The 15,004-nt window shown below is 36.2% G+C and overlaps 1 protein-coding gene across 9 annotated transcripts in view; it reads left to right on the top strand.

Annotated features, from left to right (window-relative positions):
- The window catches only part of LOC306882846 (golgin subfamily A member 4-like), a 40,220-nt gene that overhangs the window by 14,820 nt on the left and 10,396 nt on the right, over positions 1–15,004 (top strand). For all 9 annotated transcript variants that reach the window (XR_013785301.1, XM_079437799.1, XM_079437797.1 and 6 more), the window contains 9 exons: positions 2,227–2,310; positions 5,470–5,617; positions 5,699–5,877; positions 6,934–7,032; positions 7,144–7,299; positions 7,468–11,432; positions 11,535–11,656; positions 13,313–13,443; positions 13,893–13,979. Coding sequence is in view for 8 of the 9 variants with exons in the window: in XM_079437799.1 (XP_079293925.1) it covers positions 2,227–2,310; positions 5,470–5,617; positions 5,699–5,877; positions 6,934–7,032; positions 7,144–7,299; positions 7,468–11,432; positions 11,535–11,656; positions 13,313–13,443; positions 13,893–13,979 (4,971 nt within the window). In the remaining variant the exon portion in view is untranslated. The remainder of the gene's footprint in view (positions 1–2,226; positions 2,311–5,469; positions 5,618–5,698; positions 5,878–6,933; positions 7,033–7,143; positions 7,300–7,467; positions 11,433–11,534; positions 11,657–13,312; positions 13,444–13,892; positions 13,980–15,004) is intronic.

Here is a 15,004-nt window from a genome sequence, read left to right as displayed (position 1 = left end):
TTTATTTTATGTCATTCATTTATTTTTTTGTTTTTTAAATTTTGTGATTATTGTTTTTTTTTAATTCATAGATGGTTTATTTTTATATTTATTGAGTTTTATTTTATTTTTTGTTACATTTTAGTCTTATATGGTTTATTTTATTTATTTTCTAAATACATTTTAGTGTATTTTGTTGATGCAGAGTTTATTATTTTATTATTATATATTAATTTTCATTTGATATTTTATTTATACATTATTTATTTTTTAATATATTTTTATTGATATATTTTTTTTATTCATGTATGTTTTTATTTTAATTTTCATTATTTTATTCATGCATGGTTTGTCTTATTTTATTAATTTTTTTTATATTTGTTGCCACATTTTATTTTATTAATACATGGTTTATATTATTTATATTATTCATTATTATTTATTAATTTTATATTTTTTCATTCAGAAGTTGTTAGTTTATTTTATTTATTTTTATTTACTTTCTGTTGTATTTTTTATTTTATATTGCATGGTTTATTTTATTTTTATTTATGTTGTTCATGCATGTTTATTGTTAAATATTATGGTTTATTCACGCATGGCTTCTTTTATTTACTTGTTATTTTTTTATTAAGTAATGTGTTGTTTTATTTCCTGAATTAATGGTAATGGAGTGTATTTGGAGGGGGGTGTGTGTGTGTTCGCGTTTGTGAGGTAGCAGGCGGAGGGCTGAGAGTGTGTTTCCTGTGGATGTGATGTGTTTGTGTGCTGTGTGTGGGAACAGCGTTCAACGGGACTGTGAGAGCAGAGGTGAACATTAACCTCTCCCTGCCTCAAACAGCATACGGACACACATTACAGCCCCTCCGATCTCACCGTCACACTCGCTGACACTAAAACACACCAGCTGAAGCTCAACTCAGTGATTTACTCTGCTTTTACTTTGTGAAATGACCACTAAATCATTTCAGATTTATGTGAAACACTGAAGCGCTGCATTAAATTAAACTAGAAGAAAAAAAACTAGATTTTGTACTTTTTCTGAAGACAAAGTGCACTGGAAAGTCGTGCACCAAAGTTTAATTTTAAGCTCTAGAAGTTTGTTAAGATTGAACGATAGTAATAATAAATCTTGCCTGTGCAAACACCACAGATTATAAAAAATAAATAAATAAATTACTTAATTGAAATAAATGTAAAATATTTTAAAGAATTAATAAAATATATAATGTATAATTAAATATATAAATAATACATGAATTTATTTATTTTTTTAATTAGGTAAAACAATATTTGTGCTTTTATTTTTGCTTATTCTATACCATTTAAGTTTATTTGAGTAATATCTGTATGATATACATATCGATATATAAATGAAATTAATTAAAAATAAAATAATTTTTCAATAATATGTAATAAACACATACATTTTTAAAATGTTTTAAATATTTTGGCTTATTTTTATTATTTAGTCTGGTTTTGGTCGAGTGTCAATTTTGCACTCTGTGATCAAAAAATACATTTATTTACATTTACATTCATTCATTTAGCAGACACTTTTATCCAAAGCCATTTTTTGGATAAAAGTGTAAAACTCTGCAGTTCAAGGAAACAGGAAGTAACAGAGTGGCATTCTGCACTAGAGGCAACGTGCCACAACTGCTGGCTGCTGTCCTGGGCTGTAATTGAAGTTTGATTGTCGGTCTGGTGCGACGACTCCATTTGGATGTGGCCTGCTTTGTGTGCGTGTGCGTTTATCTGTGGCGGGAGACATCAATAATTATTCACAGCTCCTTGGTTGCTGTTTTAACATAATCGCTTGGTCATGAAAGATATGCTATATTAATCTGGAAGATCAGTACTAAGGCATTTAACAGTTTCAAAACCTTGCATTAGTGTTTTTGGCATGTTCTTGGGTGTATCGCAACAGAAATATGATAAAACGTCCTACTTAAGATAGTTTATATTCTTAACCGTTCAAATTTTGTGTAGCCAGACTTATTGGATGTGCAAAGTGTTTTTGATATTCAGTCAAACCTTTTTTCCACATTTTGCAAGTTAAAGTTTCAGGTCAGTACATTTCCAGCTGGCCGTTTCCAAGCATCTCACTTTCTAATCCAGGTTGTCTAGACCAGCTGGCTCTAGGGTCTTTATAATAGATGCTCAATAAGTGTTGATTATTATTCTGAGAGTAAAGTATTAAGATCCATCATCGCACACTCACCGTCTGTCATCTGTGTTTACCAGGATCTTCACACTACAGAGAAGACGAAGCTGATCACGCAGCTGGGAGACGCCAAGAACCTCATCGAGCAGCTGGAGCAGGACAAGGTGAGAGAGAAACAGGACACGCTTGCTTTTACTCCTCAGAAGGGTTCAGCTATGTTGTGCGTCTGCCACAGGACGGTTTGTGAGCCAGCATCAGTAGAAGTACAAATACAAATTCCCTGGCCTTCTAAGAGAAAGACAAAGATGAATTATCCCGGAAAGGCTTTTTAAAATGATCGGAAAACATATGTCCTGTGGGTCGCTCACTTTGACACGTTAGCGTATAAAAGTAAGACTGGAGTTAATGTCTTGGTTATTATTTTAGGACGGTGGTAAAGCAGGGTCCAAATTGAACTTTTCTCTGCCAATGGAGGGTGAACTGACCAGTTAAAATATTTTTATAAGCCATAAAATTGTATATTATTTAAAAAGTATATTTTTATATGTATATAGATGTATATTAATTTGAAACATTATTTATATTGTAGGGGTGTGTCCCCGACTAAGGATTTTCAGTCGAATCGGAATTTTTAAATCTTGCCGATATTCGACTGATAGTCGAATCATATGTTTGGGGGCGGGGCAAAATACAAAAAAATCAAGAGTCAAGTCAAAGTCATAATTACTGACGTTAACACACAGGGAAATGTGTAACGGACAACTCGCAGATACAAACAGGGTAAATAATGTTTTATGGTTTGATTAAAAGATTAAAAAAAAATTTTTACAGTAGTGCTCTCATTATAACGTTATGTGTATGACAGTAGTTATTATTCTGCATTTCTGTTTTGAGCTGCACGCGCTGAAGAAGACCAGTAGAATGAAGCTTTTGATAGCAGGTTTTTAACTCATTTTTCAAGGATTTAACTCATCATTTATCTCATAGCCTATAGAATACGCTTCGTTATTTATACAACATAATATTAATATTACGACTTATAGGCCATCTACACAATGCCCCAAATGGACATGTCATGAACGTGTCTGCGCGGCTCCTTTTGTGGACGTGTTCTTCACGCAACGTGTAGAAACATGGCAGCTAAACTCTAAAACTTCACAGCATTGTATTATAATAGTGTTCTCATCATAATGTTATGTATATGGCAGTCCCAGTCATAGTTATTAATATTATGCATTCATTGTTGTTTGTCCTGCTCATGCTGCGCGCGCTTAAGAGATAATCACTGTACTTCAATGAAGCACTTTACTCAACCAAATGCATCATATATGAGATGATTAATATAGGCTACACGATATATAAACCGGCTGAAATGTTTTGAAATCGGTAAGTTGTACCCTACTTGATCGAAAAAATCCAGTCTTTCAGTCTGCCTGTGTCAATTTGAGTCTTGTTAAAGATTTAGGCTAAAACCCTGCCGCCCAGATGCTCCTCTGTCCGTCACAGATTATGGAAAGTGAAACTTAAATCTATAGGGGTGGTTGGATTTATTCACTCATGTTAAATATATTTATATTTATTTGAAGCTTCTTTCTTTTCAGATTCTTATTTACAGCATTATTTTAATAGGCTGTATTTTAACTTATTGGGAGAAAACTGGTAGTTTTATGTGAAATCAAAGATTTGAGCACCCCCATATTTCCAAAATGGCATGATCATAACACCCCGCGAATATTCGACTGTGAGATTAGGAGTCGAATCAGGCTCCTCCAATAGAAGCATCGACTATTCGGGGTCACCCCTAATATATTGATAGAAATACATATATTTCATTATTTTTTTTATAATAATACTAATAAAGCATGTAATTGAAAATAATAATAATAAAATGTTAGTACATGAAATAAATGTATAAAATAACATACATAATGTATAATTATAATAAGTAAATGATTCAATAATTATTAATCATTTGAAATAATATTTTTATACATTTTCATTATTTTTCATATTTTTTTATTATTAAAAAGTTGCACATATATATTAGGTTTGCAGCTATCTTGGCGGTGATACCGGTGTTAAGCCGCAACACCGGTTACATCACTTGTCCACCGCTGCACCGTCCCTCACCACCATTTAGATTTTTTAATAGTAATAAAAATTATTTAGTTCAGTTAAAGAACAGACATTACAATTAGAACTGAACACGGCTGCTCAAAGCAGCACACCGAACGAACGACAGTCAGTCATCACAGATCAGATTTCATTTATCACCTGAGGAGAGTGACTGAGGTGAGACAGATAAGACGATGGCAGAAGAGTTTCAGAACGACATGTAAAAGCGCCCGTTTTAAAAATATTTTGGATTTTGAAAAGCCTGTTGACCTGCCATTTATCTAAGGTGATATTGGAAGTTTTTTTTTAACATTCGTTTCTCATTTATTTGGTTCCACAGTATTGTTCCTGATTTTTATTTGATTTAAACTGTGTTATTTTTCCCATTATTTTACATCAAGGTGCATGCAGTTCGTGCCTCCAAACTTTCTTAATCGCTAATAAAATGTGTTCTATGTTTTATAATTATTTGTTCCTCGGTCTTTACTGATTTTCAGTTTTGTATACCTATTTAAAAAATTTGAAAAAGTTATTTGTGACATTTATATTTTTTATATAAAATTCATAAATTTAATTTTTAAATAATAATAATAATATGTAACATATTCCAATAACAATATATACTATAACATACAATACATTGAAACAATATATTTTTTTTACTTATTTTTTATTCGTCTTGGTTGAATGTTGATTTTGCAGGCTATGGTAAAAAAATAGACTCTGAGATGTCATCTAAGCTAGATTCATGTGAAATATGTAGAGCTGTCTGTCTGCTACTGAGTTGTGATCAAATCAGTCATGTTGTGTTTAGCCTTTGACCCTCACCCTGCAGGATAGAGATCATTGCCACTTGGGTCATTGTATGGAATGTGAAAGAGCCCAAACATATGTCAGAAACAATTAGATGTGTGTCCTCAAACTGAGTACAGAACCTGCTGTACGGGGCAGGAACCTGGTTTGCAGGAACCACATTTGTGCTAGAGACTATTTGGACATAATCAGTAGTGGATGTCAGAAAATGAAAAAGTAACCACAATACTGTGCAATTGAGGTTTCATTTTTCAGGGGCTTTTCAAAATCAATCAACATCCCCACTGAAGTCATATGAGCTTTGCATGAGGATCAGACATGAAAATCTGAGATGAATGCATTTAATTTTGGGGTGAACTACCTCTTTAATGCTCACCTATGGCATTATTTTGAAGGGAATGGTCATTGCTGAAACCAAGCGTCAGATGCACGAGACTTTGGAGATGAAGGAAGAGGAGATCGCTCAGCTGCGCTCCAGATTCCAGCAGACCCTCGCTCAAAAAGACGAGCTGCAGGAGCAGAAAGAGAAATCAGAGAAAGCCGGTGAGTGAGACTGACTCCTCTCTCAGTTTTCCGCTCTTGTGTCTGCTTGACCTCAATGCACTTTATGTGACTCTTTCCCAGCGTTTGAAGAGCTGGAGCGAGCTCTAGGTGTGGCCCAGCGTGCAGAGGAGGTGCGCCGTCAGCTGCAGGTGAACATGGAGGAGCAGGTGAAGCAGGTGGAGAAGGCCAGCGAGGAAGAGAGGAGAAGCTTGCAACAGGAGCTGACCAGGGTCAAACAGGAAGTGGTCACCATTATGAAGGTGTGTATGAAAAAACGGGGTCAGAGAGAAGGTTGAAAAGCTAAATTTGGACTGCTTGTGCCACAGAAAACTATAAAAAGACCTTTTCCATGTTAATAAAGCATCTGTTGCTGTGTCATGCATATTTCATTTGTTTTCACAGATGTAACTTCTCAACATCAGTATTTTTTGAGAGCTACATCCTGTCACACATTGGATGCTTTTGCGGAGATGCTTTAATTTAGACACTAGGATTAAGAATATTAAATCATTTTGAATTGCATTTTGATATGCTGCTTTTGCCTTTTCTCTGTCCCCATTTGTATTTGACCTGTTTAAAGTTATTTTGCCTGGAAAAGCCATCATTCCACTCACAGTGTCACATTCATCCTGAGATTTGTCTGGATGAGCGGTTAAACGTTCATGACTGCACAGTTCCCATGAAACCTGTGTGTTTTTATGGATCTGCACACCTTTAGTCTCTTCCTTTGTGTATTGGAGTATGATTCACTAACTAAAGGGCAGTAGTAAATCAAAATTGACCAAATTGATGCCACATTTACAGCCCACCATTCTGCCTGCATGTATCTGAGCTAGAGCTTTATTTTTGACAAAGAAATTCAGTTCTGTTTCATTCATCAGGTCTCATAATCCTTGCCATAACAAAGACGCATGAAGTATGTCTCTGTTTCCCTTGCCAATAATTCATAGAATAGTGACATTTTGAGTCCGCTGATTATTTCGCCAAAGCTTGATGCTTTGGGGAATAGTTAACTGAGATATTTCCAATTCTTATCGTGAAACTTTTGAGCTTGTCCATGTGAAAATGTTAAATATACTTTGAATGCAAATGAATGCAATGTGAGATTAACACTTTTTGGTAAAATATTAAGTTCTATTGTATTTATCATTGTTGTTTTTTTCCTCCATAACTTTTTCATATGACAAAATTTCACAAAATGGTCTAGATGGACTGGAAAGAGAGTTTTGCGTTGTGAACATTAGTGTGTTAGTATTTTAAAATGTCCATCAAACCTGGCAAATATTAATATTTTGCCGCGATTTCTTTCTTTTCAGAAATCCTCAGAGGACAGGATAGCAGAAATGGAGCGGTTACATTCAGAGGCTTTGGCTAACAAAGAACAGGAACTAAGTGTCCAGATCAAACAAGCTGTGGTATGCCCTAGTTTTCATTTCTCTTGTAACTTATTAGTTAATGCAAATATTAGCTATTTGGTTGTAGGTGTTTCCTAAGCTATTTGCACCATTACTCTTTATTTACCTCAGGAGCAGTGTCGTGAGGAATTGTTGCGGTCAGCACAGGAAAGAGAACAGCAGGCATCTCTCGCTCTGGAGGAGGCAGCGCTGCAGAAAGCTGCAATTCAGTCTGAGGGGGAAAACAAAGCCAAGGAACTACAGCTAGAGTTGGAGTCAGCCAGAACGGTGAGTTTATCTTCCACCTTATCTGAGGATAGATCAGCAGGATATCTTTAAGGTAGTTGAATAGCCAAATTAACCCATAGCTTTGAAGCCAGCTTTAATTAGAATGTGAATGAAAGCAATGACATATTTTAGCACTGTACATTTCCTAAAATTGTCTTGTTTTTTCAGAGAATTCAAGAAATTGAGAGTTGTCTAGGTAGCTCGGAGAAGGATTCTGCCAAGTCGGATGATGTCTCTGCGCAACTGGAAGAGCACAGAAAGAAACATGAGGCTGCAATAGCTGCTCTAGAAGAAGCACATAAGCAAGAGCTAGAAAAGACAAAGACAGAGCAGATAACAGCCCTCAATCAGCAGCATGATGCTGCTTTGGAGGAACTTGTGCAGAAACATAAAGTAGAAATTGAATCTATACTGAAAGACAAGGAGGAACAGTTCCATTCTCATGTGGAAGACATGAATAAAAAGATGCTTGATAAACTGAGTGACAAACAAACCGAGATTGAGGCCCTGTCTTCTGAGCTTAGTGAGGTACTGAATAGTAAACAACAGACAGAAGAAAGACTGTCTGCTGTGGAGACCACCAGTGAAACCGCAAGACAAGAGTTTGAGGCTGAGATTGAAGCTGTGAAACAGAATGAACAGTCGTTTGCAGGGGTGGAGAAAATGCTGAAAGAAGAGATAAATCAGATGAAGATTGTGTTGGAGGAGAAGGAAAAAGCACTAGAGGAACATGTGCTTAGAGAAAAGACTTTACAAGAAGGAGGTGTGCAGTTGGAGGAGCTTCGACTCGGGGAACAGTCAAATAAAGAGGCCCTGGAGGAATCAAGATCTCAGATTAGCACACTCACAGAAGAACTCCAGCAAACCAAGAATCAAGTGAAAGATCTTGAGCAAACCCTTGAGGCAGTGCGTAATGATAGTCGGGAGAAAGAAGTGTGTGTTGAACAAAAGACAAGTGAACTTCAGGAACTTGTGCAGAAGATTGAGCAAGTCAAGAGAGAACTATTGGAAAAAGAAAATTTGCATGCTGCAACCTGCAATACAATGCAAGAGGAGCAAAACCGATTGAGGAAGCAGCTGGATGAGCAGAAGAGTTCTCACGAGAAGAAACTTGAGAACATTAGGAAAGACATGGATTGCAAGCTGAAATCGCAGGAAAATAAGATGGAGAAATTAAGACAGAAACACAAAGAAGCACAGGACAAGTTGAAGAAGCAGCTTCAGGATCAAGAGGAGAATGCCAAAGCGGAGTTATCCAAGAAAGCTCAAGAGATAGAACTGAAAGACCAGCAACTGAAAGAGAAAATCCTGAGGGCAAGCTCTGAGGGCCTCAGCACCACTGTGTCTGATTTGGAGGCCAATCACAAAGAGCACTTAGACAAGCTTCAGTTGACTCATAAACAGGAGCAGGAAGATCTTATCCGTCGCTGGCAGGAGAAACTCAGCCAGCATGAGGAGGAGTTGCAAGAAAAACATGCTCAGTCTTTGCAAGAAAAAGCCCAAGAGTTGGAGGAGATCTCTCAGCTGCTTTCGGCCAGCAGGGAAGAAAAGGAACAGGTTATGAAAGACATCCAGAACCTCAGGGAGGAGCTTGCCATGAGAGAAACCACTGTGCAAAAACTACAGACAGAGCTCAGGGAGGCTGCAAGCAAGCTGGAAAGTTTATCTGAAGGGGAGGGTTTACTTAAAAGACAAGCCGAAACCATGGATAAGAATCTGAACCAAGCCTTAAATGAAAGAAACCTTTTGCAGGATGAACTGAGAAGGATTGAAGAAACTAGTAAGGAGAAATTGCAGAGCATATCTGAAGAGTTGGTACACACCCAGCAAAGGCTGAATATGCTTGAAACGTCCAAGTGTAAAGAGGGTGAAGATCTCCAGAGGACACTTGAAGAAAAAACTGCTGAACTCCAAAATAAAGAAAAAGAGTTCCAGGCACAATTGTGTGCCATCACAAAGGAATTTGAGCAGTGTTGTCAGGAAGTCCAGGCTAAGTTAGATGGCTTCTCTGTTGACCTGTGCAAGAAAGTTGAGGAACGAGTTGGGGAGTTACAACGCCGGGTCATAGATCATCAGAATAAGGTCACATATCTAAGAAATATTATCACGACGAAGGACAACAGAATTAGCACTTTAGAGAAAGAACTTCAGCAGACTTTGGATGAGAACCATGATCTAAAGAGCTCTCTTGATGAAGTGACTCTTCAGTTAAGTTCAAGTTCAGAGACTCTGAAAGCCTTACAAACCGAAAGGGAGTCTCTGCAAACTGATGCAGATAATCGCTCCCAGGTATTTTCTGAGAAAGACCTTCAAATCCAGCTGCTCCGTGAGGAAAAAGAACACATATCAGAAAATCTCAAAGCAAATGTTTTGCAACTCCGCAATCTAGATTCTGTCATAAATGACTTGAAGACCCAGTTAGCACGTAGCTTAACTGAGAAGAAACAAGCCATATCTCTGCTGAATCAGCAGCACAGTGAGGACAAGGAAAGAGCAACATGTCAAACTGGGGAGACGGTGGGAAGGCTAGAAAAAGAGAAGACCTTGCTACAAGAGCAGGTAGACTCACTCAGGAATAAGTTCTCTGAGCTGAAAAAGAAGTTCAGTCAGAGTCACAGCACTGTTAAGTCTCTTCAAGATAAAGTTGCAGACATGGAGAGGCAGATTGTGGAGAAGGACGAACAACTTCAGATGCTCACTGCCAGCATTGACAATCACTCCATTACCAAGTCCGAGATGGACCAGGCTCTTAGTGAGAAAAAACAGAGGGTTCATGCCTTGACCTCAGAGCTGGAAAGCTGCTCAAAAAAAGTTTGTGATCTGGAGGAGCAGCTAGAGTTGCGGACAAAAGAGCGAGAACAACTCGCAGCTGATTTGCAGCAGCACCTTACCATTAGGGAGAGCGAAAAGATGGAGTTGATGAAGCAGGTGCAGGAAGCTCAGGACCAAAGGGCTCAAAACAGTGCCCTGATCCAGAAAACTGAGGAAAGTCTTCAGTCTTTGAGGAAAGATGTTGAAACAGCCAAACAGGAACTGGAATCCCAGCGGAATGACTTTGAGAGGGAGAAGGCTGAGATCCTGAGAGTGAATGAAGAGGCTGTGAAGGCAGTCCAAGAAAAGGCGTCCGCTGAAACGGCTGGTAAAGTAGCTGAGTTGAAGAAGAAGGCAGAGCAAAAGATTGGCATGATTCGTAAACAGTTGACATCACAAATTGAGGAAAAGGAGCAGGCTATCAAAGACTTGCAGATGCAGTTGGAAGGCATCAAGCAAACCCAGAATGAAAAAGAAGAACGTATAAAGTTTCTAGAGGAAGTTGAGAAGACAATGGAGGAGGCCACTTCAAAATTAAAGGAAGAGCATGCAAAACATCTACAAGAATTGCAGCAGAGAGAAAATGAGGAAAGAGAGGCCTCTCTGCAAAACTTAAAAGATATGTATGAAGAGAAGCTTGCTGCTCTTCATAAAGACATTTCTGCAAAAGAGGAGCAATCTGCTACTGCTGCTATAGAAACTTCTTCAAGACTTGGAGAGCTTGAGACCAAACTCTCAGAATCTAATGAGCAGATTGCAAACTACCAAACCGAGGTAAGTCGCCTTAAAGCAGACCTGCTTGAACAGACAACTCGAGTGCAGGAGCTTCAGCAGACATGCTTGGATCTTCAAGAACAGATTAAGGAGAAACAGATTGATGAAGTTGAGAAGGAACATGTTTCTCTGCAAATGTCCAGCAGTAGATTAGGAATGGAGCCTGCAATGTTAGTGGCCAAGGAAAACATGGACACTATCGAGAACCAAGGTGATTGGACAAGTCAAAAGGACTTGTTGGTGAAGGAATATGAGGAGAAACTCCAAGATTTGCAGCAGAGGTTACAAGAGAAAGAAAATGAGCTAAAAGCACAACAGAGTTCACCTCAAGGAAATGGGGAGACTGTTAATGAGTGCCTAATCAACAATACAAACACCTCAGAGAATGATCTTCAGAGAAAGCTGGTAGAGGCTGAGAACGAGAAACAGAAGCTCCACAAAGATTACACCAGACTACAAAAAGATCTTCGATCACTAAGGAAAGAGCATGAGAAGGAGCTGGAATTCCTGAAAAAGGAAATGGCTGAGGAAACCGAGAAGAAGCTGAAGTAAGATTTATGTGACAATTTTAGAAACAGCTCGTGTATAAGGATGCATATATTATGCTACAATAGTGTTATCAGGGTTCATATGGTTGATCATTTTTTCAGGCTTGAAATGGAAGATATGGAAATGAAACAGAATTCGGCTCTTAAGCAGTTAATGAGGGAGTTTAATACTCAGATGGCCCTGAAAGAAAAGGAACTGGAAGGTTCAGTGAAGGAAACCATTGGTAAGAAGAACATGTAACTTATTTCTAAGAGTATTTCTAACTATTTTAGGCTCTACTTGGGGTGGGCGATATACCGGTAGACAAGATTAACCGGTAGAAATTTGTCATCCAGTAGAAATTTTGAACTATCGTCTCTATCACGGTTACATTGCTGTGCAACGTCGTCACGAAAACTTATCGTTTACATACGTTTTTTTAAGCATTGCGGTTTAAAAACAAGTGATTTTAAGCCATTGAAATGCAATCAGCAGCGAAAGAGAACTCATTTCGGTATACGCATGTGCTGTCTGAGAGACCGTTTCTGAGCACTGTATGAGAAGATGGTGATCATAGAGCGTGGGAGTATTGTTCGGAGTTATTTTTGCCAATTTATAGGCCTTGAACGGTTAAATACACACACTTGTATATGTCAAAATGCCTGTCTTTGCAAGTATCCTGGTAAACACAGTAATTTAGGTCTTAAGTGAAAGCAAACAGCCGAGAAAGAAAACTTGTGTTATAGGATCCGGCCAGCTCTTAAAGTGACAGCTGTCTAATATTCCTTCTGTCTGTCATTCATGTTTATCAAACAACAAAAGAGAGCAAATCTCTCACTGCTCTTGACTAAATCACTATTGTAACTTTAATAAGAAGAAATATATATTTAATTTACACAGTAAGAAATATGCAGTGTTTTTATAATTTTGATTACTTCATACAATGTATGTTGCATTGCTTTTGTTCTAGTGTAGTTTTTTTGTCCTATTGCTTGTAATTAGTTTCTTATTCTTATTTAATTGCTGATTGTTTACTTGTCATCAGTTAGCTTAATTATTATTTTTTTAATAGTTTTTTGTGATAATGACACTGATGACAAGAATTCTGAAATTTCTATGTTTTCAAAAATGTTGATATGATAAAGATCTTATTTAAAGCAAAAATAACTGTATCGTGATATATATATCTTTGTCGTGAAATAAAATGTTATAAGATTTTGGTCGCCCAAAATCACCCACCCCTAGGCTCTACAGTACAAATGTAGTTTATTGCTCATGCATGGGAGTTTTGTTTTCTGGACACTACTATGATGCTATAATGTAGTAACGTATGTAGTAACCATGCAATGCAATTGTATATATTAGGTCATTTAAATATTTAAATGGATAGGCCATTAGAATATAGCCATTAGAAAGGAATAGCTCATCCAAAAGAGAAAAATTGGCAGCATTGGTCCACATTTATTTTTTAATTTTTTTGTATTAAAGGAGCATTGTGAACATTCTGCCTGACATTTTTTTGTGTTCCATGGAAGAAAGAAATTCATATTGCTTTTGGAGCAATGTGTGGACGTAAAAGGCATAATTTTCACATTGGAATGAAGTACTCCTTTGAGTAAAACAAAAATATTGTTAAAAATACTGAATAAAATAAAGTACAGAAGTCTTGGAAAGCACTTTGCACATGAACGAGCTGTGTTTTCATAGTTGTTCACATTTGCTGATTTACTGGCCTCAGGAAATATGAAATTTGAAATTCATGATTGGTTTACCATGTGTTTTCAATCCTGCCATGTAATGCATCCAGTCTGGAAATGAGTGGTTTACACTCAGTGATGGTAACTTCGTGGTGACCTTCATGTCTTCTTACTGTACTTTCCTGTTTATTATTTCCACACAGAGAAAGCTCAGGATGTTGAAGCTGAGCTTCTAACTAGCCATCGAGAAGAAGTCAGTCAACTTCAGAAAACAATCGCTCAGAAGGAAGAAGACCTAAACAGAGTGGTTCAGCGTTATGAACAGGTCCTTCAGGTACAGCAAAATAATGTGAATCTTTTGTATGTAATTGTGAGTTAATGACCAACAGATGTATTATATGTTCAACTTTATAGAAAGACACAGGAAGAATTTTGTGAGGAGTTTATTGCTTTTGCTAAATTCCCCCACATAAAGTCAGTAAGTTCAGGTTTCAGCTAATAGTTTGTGTATCATCAGGAAACACTTACCTCAGTCAACTAGCACCTCAGACTCTCCCTAGAGCTGTAAGGAATGATGTAGACCTTATGCTGCTTAAATCCATCCTAACAGAGAAGTATTCTAACTATTTGTGATAGGATTACTTCTGTGTCTTATAGATCTAATTGTTTACCCGTGCATTTTAAGATCCAAGTTTATGACCTGAAAATGAATACAGTATGGCAGTACTGTAAAATGATTCGGACAGAAATGGCACATTTGCTCAGACTTTGGTCTTCCTGTAGAGTCGTGAGGTGGAGATGGGCGACCGCGTGTGGGAGGTGCAGAAGGAGTTAGAGGAGCTACAGCAGAGGAGTCTCAGCGGCCCTCAGGTGCAGTCACAGTTTACACACCATGTCCTAGAGTTGTCATTTTTAAATGTTAATTTTATGCAAATGTAATTCTTAAAACATAATGCAATTAAACATGCAATCCAATTCTTTTAACTTTTTTTTAAAGTTTATATATATTATATGTTATGGTATGTTAGAGTATATCTGTTAATTAATTTATGGTAATAATTTAATATATAATATAAAATAAATAAATGTATATAATTTGACTAAAACTGACAGCCATAGTTAAAATAAGTTATCTTAATTCTTATCAAAATAATGCAATAAAAATGCCCACCGAATATATATATATATATATATATATATATATATATATATATATACATATATATATATATATATATATATATATATATATATATATATATATATATACATATATATATATATATATATATATATATATACATACATACATACATACATATATATATATATATATATATATATATATATATATATATATATATATATATATATATATTTAAAGAAAATGTATTTTAAATAATATAATAGATTTGATTAAAAATTAAATGAATAAATCATAAGATGTTTTTTCTCCATCTTTGCCATTAGCTTGCAGCATTAGTGTTTTCTCAAGTTATATGCTCAATAAATCTAACATACAAAGTGTAGTTTCCCATCTAAATTTGATTTATAAATAAATTTACCATTAAGGCCATAGTTCTCCCAAAAAGGTAAGTAAATGATAGCAAAATCTTCATATTGTCAGACATCTGTCCTGCTGCTCTTACTCTGAGCTGAAATCTTTATTTATTTTTTTAGCATGAATTACTTTGTAGTGTTCCTCATTTGTAAGTTTCTGGTTAATTAATTAATAAATGTAAATCACAGAATCAAAATGCTGAAATGTCAAATCAGGTGGATGTATTACCAGTGATAAATATAATGATATCTCACACACACACACACACACACACACACATATATATATATATATATATTAAGTCTTACAAGGTACTGTCTTAGTCTTTAGTCAC

Source organism: Barbus barbus, assembly GCF_936440315.1.
Source record: "Barbus barbus genome assembly, chromosome: 16".
NCBI classification, from domain to species: domain Eukaryota; kingdom Metazoa; phylum Chordata; class Actinopteri; order Cypriniformes; family Cyprinidae; genus Barbus; species Barbus barbus.
Note: the sequence above shows the minus strand (reverse complement) of the source record. Positions and strands in the feature narration are given on the sequence as shown.